The 10516-nt window shown below is 24.7% G+C and overlaps 2 protein-coding genes across 4 annotated transcripts in view; one reads left to right on the forward strand and one right to left on the reverse strand.

Annotated features, from left to right (window-relative positions):
• Positions 1-2007, forward strand: part of LOC136072045 (nucleoprotein TPR-like) — a 144869-nt gene extending 142862 nt beyond the window's left edge. For all 3 annotated transcript variants that reach the window (XM_065820049.1, XM_065820050.1, XM_065820051.1), the window contains exon 52: positions 1766-2007. In XM_065820049.1, coding sequence (XP_065676121.1) covers positions 1766-1809 — 44 coding nt within the window. In that variant the 3' untranslated portion in view covers positions 1810-2007. The remainder of the gene's footprint in view (positions 1-1765) is intronic.
• Positions 2008-4633: 2626 nt separating this feature from the next.
• LOC136072004 (sodium- and chloride-dependent transporter XTRP3A-like) lies at positions 4634-9658 on the reverse strand. Its single transcript, XM_065819340.1, has 11 exons — positions 9564-9658; positions 9063-9276; positions 8763-8939; positions 8297-8575; positions 7255-7463; positions 6355-6465; positions 5920-6279; positions 5583-5790; positions 5191-5350; positions 4864-5026; positions 4634-4791 (listed from the first exon to the last, which is right to left on the reverse strand). Exons 2-11 carry the CDS (start codon positions 9214-9216, stop codon positions 4651-4653), a joined length of 1962 nt encoding a protein of 653 aa, XP_065675412.1. The 5' UTR covers positions 9217-9276; positions 9564-9658; the 3' UTR covers positions 4634-4650.
• Positions 9659-10516: the final 858 nt, after the last annotated feature.

Consider the following 10516-nt stretch of genomic DNA (forward strand, 5'->3'; position numbering starts at 1 on the left):
AAATAAAAAATCCTAAGTACTAAATCATGGTCTGGGCAGATGATAAGCTAGGGCTCTTTTTTTTTTCAGACATGACTTTTTTTTTGAAACACCTCAATACATATATATATATATATATATATATATATATATATATATATATATATATATATATATATATATATATATATATATATATATATATATACATACAGATATATATATATATATATATATATATATATATATGTATATATATATATATATATATATATATATATATATATATATATATATATATATATATATATATATATATATATATATGTATATATATATATATATATATATATATATATATATATATATATATATATATATATATATATATATATGTATATATATATATATGTATATATATATATATATATATATATATATCTGTATGTATATAAATATGTATATATTTTTAAGCAATTTTAAAATGTATTTTATAAAATAGAGTGCTCAATGTTCGTAAAAGAACAGAGCAATTATAAAGAAAATCACTTAACAAAAAGTTTTTTCATTTAACACTGTGTTTCATCAATAAAGACTGATTGTTACAAATGAATGATTATTAATGATTTTAATGATTATGTTAATGATATTTTTAATGATTATATGATTATTAATTATTATAAATTAATAAAACTTCAATTTATACCAAAAATTTAATTACAGAAAGTCCCAAATGTCTTAACTACTAAAAATTTTCACACATTTGTGAAATATGCTGACACTATTATATGTAAAAAACTGTCTAATTGTAATTCGTTTGAAAATTTAGATACTACTAATTAAACATAATTATATTACGAAACATGTCAAGAATATAAAATATCGTTTAATATTTAAAAAAAAAATGTTTTATTCATGAATAACAACAGGGTATTTATAAAGTGAATTTGTTTTTAACCATTGACCAAGCAAAACGGGTAATATCAGTTATTAGCTAGCCTGCAGTTCAGCTAATAACTGATATTAACTGAACTATTGTTGACCAAGTAAAGCTTGTAACATCAGTTATTAGCTACGTTATAGTTCCTAATTTTTCTCAATAATTTTTTTTTTAATATATCTTCGCTGTTTTCTTGAAAATATACCATATTTTAGCATATCTCTAGCTGTCGGAAGCTCAAATATATTAATTCTTTTCCATTCCCTACAAGATTGCTGTTTTTAATAGATAATGCATTCCTTATTCTTTTTGATAAACAAAATGTTAACCGGAGCTTTTTTTTTGGTCTGATTAAGAAGTATTATTACTTTTCATAAAAAAAAAAAAAAAAAAAGAATGACTGCGCATTATTGTTAATAACTGAAATAAGTGAAATTAAAATCAAAACTCACCAAACAAGCACTTAATGATTTTATTTTTTAAAAAAATCACTTTTTAAAAAATGACAAAATTATATTTTTTTACTATTTTTTAAATTTAATAAAAGTACATTTTATCTTAAAAATCAATGCACCCTACTATTATCTTAAAAATCAATGCACCCTACTATTAAAAAATTTAAATTACTTTCTGTACTCTTTTTCATTGGATATTTTTATATATTGTATTATCTTTTTTATTTCGAGCTAAAATTATAAAGACTTTCTATATATTCCATTAAACAACTTTCCTTTAGCCAAAAAATTTTTTAATTTGTGTGTTCTTTTTCAGTTTTAATAAAACTTCTAGTTAATTTGTGTTTTCTTGCATGTTTACACAAAAATGTATTTTTTTTTTTTTTTCCAGCTCGACTAGCAAAAGCTTCTGATTTAGTTGATAAAACCAATTAGATCTTTACCAACTGTTTTGCGTTGTGTTTTCACATTTAACATTTATGCAATTCTTTAGGATAAAGTAATCGGCTTTTTGTTAAAAGTTACACAAACGTTCTCAGAAATGTAATATTTTACCGAAATACGAGAATTTGTAAAATAGTAATGAAATATGATTCTAAATATTTCAATAAAGTATGCTTTATGATGAATTGATATATCTTTTTGTTGTTATTATTGATATTATTTTTTATTATTTTCATATGTAAAAAATTGATAAATATTCCAAACGAAAATAAAATTATTTTTAATCAAATATGTATTTAAAAGGGAGGGGGGGGGGATTGTGTTGCATGTGAAGGCAAGTTTTTACTTAAAAAAAATTTCATGATCTTCTTTATTCAACTTGACGTATATAACTTTTTTTTTAAATTATTATTTTAAATTACATTGCAGAGTGACTTTTGAGAGACCAATAATTTCACAAAACACTAAATGACAAACATTGCCATCGTTATTACTGATTTAATTGAGTATAACCACCGAGATCTGCATAATAAAATGTTCCATTTTCACTTTCTCTAATCTTATTTTGCATAATAAATCCAGCTTTTTATAATAGCACTTAACTATAATAGTCCCGGATCTAAGTAATGAGGCAACGCATGTTGCTTCATTACGTTGGTCATTCATTACGTTGGTCATTCATTACGTTGGTCAAGTACTGCCATCCAGCAATTACCGGTCTAAGTAATGAAGCAATATGTTGCTTCAATAAAATTTCATTATCTGCTCGCCATTCAGCGGCTTGCCAATTTGTACTCAAAGGAAATGTTCAAATCATGTTAATCCATTGTGATGTATCGACCCAAAATCTCAAGCAAATTCTGCTTGAATATGTCCTAACAGAGCTTTGAACCAACATTCGTTAGATTTTTGTCCTAGCAATAATTTTGAAAAAGTAGTTTTTCACATTTCACAGAACTAATTTTTCACATCCTAATATTTGTGTGTTAAAGCTTGATAATTACCTTTAATAACAGTATTAGATAGCTAAGAGATAGCACTTACAACGTCATTTTTCAATTTTTAGGGTTTATAAGATGTTTTCAGGGATTAAAAGATGTTTTCAGGGATTACAGTTTTATTTGGACGCTCAGCATCTATAACTACTAAACTTAAGGCTGGAACGTCATAAAATTTTGACAAATCGTTTGAAGGTTAGAAATATTGAAATACTATACGGATATTTTGCTAAAGATTTGTGGTTAAGCCTGGGACTTTTTGCTTGATCCGAGAAAAGTGTACTTTAAAAGTACACTTTTTTGATTTTTAACAAAAATCTGGCAATTGATAAGTTTTCTTACGTCTTGATCCGAGAAAGTGTACTTTAAGAGTACACTTTTTTGATTTTTAACAAAAATCTGGTAGTTTGATAAGTTTTCTTACGTCTGTTGACTGAATCAGCACTTAAAAAGTACAAAGTTGCATTTACTCAAGCAAAATTTTTTTATTTTGTAACTTTTTATATAAAAAAATTGTTATATTTTTACTCTAATTTTTTGTTTTGTATTGTTAAATTAGTTCTTTATTTTTCAAATAGGATATTTTGTAAAGTTTACGCTTCAGTCATATTTCGTGTTTAAGTTGTTTATTCATTCATAGAGATTTTCGATAGTTTCTGAAGTTTTTATTTGATTGGATTTTCGGTATACATTCATCGCAACCTTTTTCGTTAATAGTAAGCTTCAAATTTCTCAGATTCACCTTCTAATCTTTTGAACTCCTCACTCTAGTTTTGGTTATTTAAAAACTCTAAAAAATTTTCATAATTTCCTTTTCTGAATAGTACCTCTTGGTTTCAATTGAATAGTCAATTTCCAGTTGATCATGTAGCTTCATCATGCCATCAACGATGGCATGATAAAGGTCAATTAAAGAACATAATAAGCTCTTTGGGCGTTACAAAAAAAATTTGGCTTTAAAGAATATTGGGTTAAGTGAGATTCCTGAATGCAATTGGTAAATAAGCCGTTCAGAAGCCTATGTGATTAAATCCACTTTTTGAAATTTTTCTAATTTTGGTAATTGTTAATAGAATAAAAAATAATATCTTCTGGTTTTTAAAGAATTTTGTCGTTGGTTGTGTTTTTCTATATCAAAAAGTACTTATTTTCAATGGCTTCTGATTGTTTTATAACAATTTCAGAAGCCATTATGAATAAAAAACAAAAATTTATTTAATGGACTTAATTACATTGACTTCTGAACGGCTCAAATAATCTTTCGGTCACAACCAATCATTTGATATTCACCGAGTATTAAAGTATTCTATTTACTATTTGAATAAAATTAAAATCGCCGCAAATCAAAACATCGTTTTAATTATTGTTTTTAGTAAAATAATTATAACTTCTTTTGATAGAATTGGTCAGAAGCCTACAGTTTTCATAAAAATTAATCAAAAGCCTGCAGTTTTCGGTTTTTATATACACACCCACACAAATTAGATTTATTACCTATTTTAATAGAACGCCATATTAGCTCGACTTTTTTGTTATTGAAAAAATCAACTTTTTTTTCAGAGAAGATAATTCTATCTGTAGCAAATCTACACACTCCACCCCCTGGACTGTGCATTTGTCATTGAAGTTCATTCCACCTTGTTTCCGATATTAAAATAAATTATGAGATATTTTATTTGTTGGCGCAACAAAATTATAGATTCTGAAATGCTTTTCTTTTTTTTTTTTTTTTTTTTTTTATGTTTATAAGTTAAAAGATATTTAAAAAAGTTAAATATATTTTTACTTTTTATATATAAACTATAGAACTTGTATTCTTTAAAGTAGTTAGATTTCAAAATCCATTTTTCTTTCGTAGTTTGTAGTGTAAGAACCTTATTAGCGCAATTAACGGAATAAATATGATGCTAAAAAGCAGTAACATAAGACTCAGGAAAATTGACCACGGTGGAAGAAGAGCAGATTCAATTTTTCCCTAAAGATACGTTAGAGATATCATTAATAATTAAAAAAGGAGTAAAATAAATTATAAAAGTTATAAACAAACCTGTAATTTGTTCCAAACCTGATAAGTTGCTGCATTACATGAATAGTCATAAATACTGAACACTAACACAATAATGATTATACACGGTGATAAAAATTTCCAGCAAAAAATCCACATTTGACGAGGTTTTTTATTTGTCATATACAAAATGTCGCCGGAAAATCTACAAAATAAGTTTACAAAAGAACGATTTTGTCAAAATTTGTATTCAATATTAGTAAAAAAATATATTTTCTTACAAAATATGTTCCTTATTCATAAAGAAGAAATCTTATAAACTAAGTTGATTAAAAATTCCATTAGAGAAGTTAGGAACATAAGACTTACTTTTCTATTCCATAAACATAAGAAACTGCAAAGCACTCCAATAAAGCAACTGTCATTAGAGGCACACCAGAACAGTAGTTCTCAAACAACTGCAACCAATAATTACCCGTATTTTGAACCATTGAGAAACTTAACACAAACATAACAAAACATACCAGACCTGGTTAAAAAGCAGTTTTAAGATGTATAAACCTTTAACTACTTTTCAAACAATGGGCTCACGACAATAACAATGAGTCAATGTTTTCAAAAAATTGTGTTACTGATTTTTACCTATTCTTTCCAATCTGTAAACGACTGAATTAAAACTAATAAATTATTTTAACTTAGTATTCTAAAATTGAATTAAAAAATATAGTTTATACGTTATACATATTTAACTTTGTATTTACCAGTAATAATTTTTGTTCGATGCTTAGTTCTGTACAAAAGCTTTGAGTCCAATATGGGGGTAATAACACCTTCCAACATTCCAAATTGAGTATCAATTCCCAACATGACCAGCATCAGAAAAAAAAGAATGCACCATGTTCTTGAATTAGGAAGCGTACTAAGTACTTCTGTAACAGCTATAAATGCAAGTCCAGTTGACTGAGATCGCTTATAAAAAGTGACAGTACTTATAATAGTTTCAAGACTATTTACTGTCTTTTCCAGGTAACTTTTTTTATAAACAGTATTAAAAAAAAATGGTTGAAGTTTAAAAATAAAAAATAAACTGTTACGTACCTCATTCAAGAAATGCGATTTATTACATAAAACATTGGAAATATTTTCAAAAATGTGTCGGTTGATGCTGATTTTCTCTTTAGATATATTTGTTTGTAAACGTAAAGTGGTGCTAAGTTTACTTAAACATTCTTCCATTTTATAATGAGCTCGATATCCCAAAAAGCAAAATAAAACAATACTTGAATATATGCTTACGCTTGCATCGATTACACACATCATTAAAGAGTCTCTTGTGGTATCGTTTTTTAAGGGGTTGTAACTTGCAAAAGCTATAAGAGATCCATAAGCTATACCAAGTGAATAAAAAACCTGAGAAGCAGCATCTAACCAAACTCTATGGTCTTTTAAACGAGTAAACTAAATATTTTATAAAGATAAAACAATAGATTTGAATTAACATCAAAACTTAAAGAAATAAAATAACAAATTTACATCTGGCAAAAATAACAACGCAAGACCGTCTTGAAAACCTTTCAAATTGACTCCACGAAAAAACATGGCGGCAAGTAAAACTAATGGCAATGTAGCTGTAATGTAAACCACCTATATGAAAATCTTAAATTTACTAAAACATAAAATTAAAAAAAATTAAACAGTAAAAATTTCGATAAAATTAAAAAAAAAAAAAAGCAAAATAGGAAAAAAATATAATTTGGTTCAAATATAAACATCTTATAGCGATATAGAATTCATATGGCAAGATAGCATCATTTAGCAGAAATTTTATATAATATGGCTTTAATTATAAACAACATAGCATTATATCATCCATATGACCAGATAGCATCATTTAGCAAATCATGTTACAACAAACACAAACAAATGTTGAACTTTTGAAAAACACTGAAAATAAAGTAACAAGTTTGTGATTTTAATTAAATCAAACTAGTATCAGCAATATAAAATCCGTTATTATATGAGGGACAAAAGTATGTCGTTAAATTGACGAAAATCATGAAACTTCAATCATGTATTTTTTTTGTTTTAATGCTTTTACTTAAACAGTCTTACTTTAAATTATTGAAGCTAGAAAGGTTGACTTTATAGTAATTTATGTAGAGAAGTTGACCTTATAGTAATTTATTTAGAGAGGTTGACCTTATTGTAGTTTTCATTTTTTATACTATTACACCTGTCATATTGTTATTAGCGTAATGCAGTTTTATTATTATTTATTTTAAGTTTTCGTGCTCAAAATCTATTTTGTCGTTCAGAACCAACCCACTCTAGAAAATGTGACCCTGTAACCGAGTTACGAGTACCGATTTTTATTTTTAAGTAAATAACCACTTTAGGCAAATATGTAATTATAAATTTTACTGTTGCACGCACTTTTCCTTCTGAATGAATTCCATTTATCATGCAAATCCAACATATAAACCAAGATAAAAGTAAATATAATGCCAAAGTCCAATTTGTTTCGCTACTTGTTTCTATACTTTCTGCGATATTTAAAGTTGTTCGATACCAAAAGTATAATATAGATCCTGCTTTTAGACACTCTGTTGAAGTGAACGAGACTGTCATATTTTCTGTCATATCTGAAAAAATAAAAGTTTTCACATTTCTCATATAAACAGCATAATTGTATTTAGAAATGTTGATATATTTATATATATATATATATATATATATATATATATATATATATATATATATATATATATATATATGTATATATGTTTATATCAACCTACTGATGGTGAAACATGTTGTTGAAGACAACTAAAAATTAGATAAGAATTTTTACTAATTTATCATTGCTCTGTTCTTTAAGAACATTGAGCACTCTATTTGTAGAATACACTAATATACACTATTATATATATATATATATATATATATATATATATATATATATATATATATATATATATATATATAAATATATATATATATATATATATATATATATATCATATATATATATATATATATATATATATATATATATATATATATATAAATACATATATATATATATATTTATATATATATATATATATATATATATATATATATATATATATATATATATATATATATATATATATATAAATATATATGTATATATATATATATATATAAATTAGTAAAAACACTAATCTAATTTTTGCTAACTTCAACACTGTGTTTCACCATCAGTAGGTTCATCAGTAAGATTTTTCCTTATGAACCTACTGATGGTGAAACACAGTGTTGATGTAATCAAAAATTAGATAAGTGTTTTTACTAATTTATATATATATACATATTTATATATATATATATATATATATATATAAAATTAGAAATTTTTGTTCAACAAAATTTACCCTTCAAGATAAAATAAGATTAAACAATTAAAAACGAATATATATCTTTTAAAGCTTACTTTGTTCCATTCTTTCTGTTGGACACTGAGACCATGGGAGTGGATCCTTAAATGAACTTGTAAAATAAAACAAACACCAAGAAACAATAACATTGTAGTATAAACATACAAAAACACAAATAATCATTGAAGCGATTCCTAGACCATCAAGGTACGGCGATATTAGATGCCACGCAGCAACACTACCTCTGCGTAATCTTTGACCAATGCAAAGTTCCATATAATATAGTGGCAGCCCTTCGACAAACAGTAAGAAGAAATATGGAATAAGAAACGTAGCTGAAATAATATGTTCAAAGTTTATTTAAAATTTAATGTAGTTTAAAAAAAAAAAGCGTTAAGTTTATGAACTCAAATAAAAAAAAAAATATAATAAAATCATTATTATAATACAAAAACAATACATTGAATGGCATTACGTATAATAACGAAAAACAACAGCTAATAAAAAATGATTTTTAAACACCTCCTCCATTTTTATGACAAAGATATGGAAATCTCCAAACATTTCCCAAACCAATTGTATAGCCCATTAACATCATCAAAAATGTAGTTCTCCGATTCCACTTGTCTCGGTTAAAATTAGTGGTTGTGTTTACGTCAGCATATTTAAAAGTACATTTGGTTTCGTTATGAGGCGTTTCTAAATATTTTTAATAATGCAACCTCGTTTATCAAACCTTATAACTAATTACATAATTTTGAGAATCATAAATAAATTTTAGATCTAAATTCAAAAAAAATATTATAAAAGATTTAAAGTTACCATAATCGTCTAAATGACCAATAGTAACTCTGTTGTCATTAATGTCTTCTTCATCGTGACTTTTATCTACAAGTGTGATTGAAGTTGGTAACGATGGAAGAAAACAAGACTCTAACAACGAATTGGTTATTTCTTTATCGTAATATTGATTCATTCTTTTTAATTACAAATCGAACATTTAACACCAAATAGTATGCCAGTTACCAATATTTATCTACATATAATATTTATCAGTACTTTAATTATTTTATTGAAAAGAAAATATAAACTCGTTTTATTAGTTAATTATTTTAAAATTTATTTTAACTAGCTATACTCGTATTACTTGTAAAGTTAGTTTAAATAAATTTTGCTTGAGATCATATAAAAGTCCCTGATGAATTCAAAAAATTTATTAAATAAGAAACTCATGAGAGGGAAGATTTCAATAATTTTAAAACAAATAATTTCAAGTAACGTATTTGTAATTTCAAAATTTTATTAAATAAAACCGTTGTTTACCATATAGTATGCCTTTCCTTTTTTTCCTACATTTCCAACAACATCAAAATATTTTGTTTTTAAAATCGTGTAGTAACCTAAAGTATTTTAAAAGTATTTCAAAATGCATACTTTATAAATTATTAATTCGCCTTTTTTAAATCATTATTTTAAATACAACAACAAAAAAAATGCTAGAAAAACGAGATTAAATTAAATATTAAAGAATTTTCATTTTGTATGTTGGATATTTTTGGATAATAGTTTCATATTATTTATTATAACGTTTTACGAATCATATTGAGATATAACAATAAGTTTAATTTTACATTATGTTCTAAAGTATAAAGTTTTAAAAGCAAAATTTTTACCAGGATAATTTTATACATTGTTTTACGGGAGGATAAATGAAAAGGCATGATAAGTTGCCACCAGAAAAAAACATCTATATTCAGAAGCTTTATGTCCATCACAACAACAGGAGAAAAGAATATTACTTTCTTAAACTTAGGTTTAAGGAGAGTATGAACTCCATTTGTTTGCATGATATTCATTGTCAAATATCTTCAATAAGATCGAAAATGATTTTTTGGAAAAGAGGTTGAATTGGTGGGAAGGGTACACACACACACAAACACACACACACACACACACACACACGCACACACACACAAACGCACGCACGCACATATACATACATATATATATATATATATATATATATATATATATATATATATATATATATATATATATATATATATATATACTATATATATATATATATATATATATATATATATATATATATATATATATATATATATGTATATATATATATATATATATATATATATATATATATATATATATATATATATATATATATCGTTTAAAAGAGAAAGTTTAACATTTATATATTATACTGTTTTATAATTATAATGTTATTTTTCAATTGATTCCTTAGTGACGGG

Source organism: Hydra vulgaris, chromosome 15 (genome assembly GCF_038396675.1).
Source record: "Hydra vulgaris chromosome 15, alternate assembly HydraT2T_AEP".
Taxonomy (NCBI): domain Eukaryota; kingdom Metazoa; phylum Cnidaria; class Hydrozoa; order Anthoathecata; family Hydridae; genus Hydra; species Hydra vulgaris.

Excerpts from the sequence above, each read along its gene's own strand:
- LOC136072004 (XM_065819340.1), bottom strand. The coding sequence starts at position 9,216 with ATGAATCAATATTACGATAAAGAAATAACCAATTCGTTGTTAGAGTCT. Across the intron at positions 8,576-8,762 it reads TTGTCATAAAAATGGAGGAG|CTACGTTTCTTATTCCATAT; the intron begins GTGTTTAAAAAT and ends ATATTATTTCAG. Across the intron at positions 5,351-5,582 it reads TCGAACAAAAATTATTACTG|GTCTGGTATGTTTTGTTATG; the intron begins GTAAATACAAAG and ends CTTTTTAACCAG.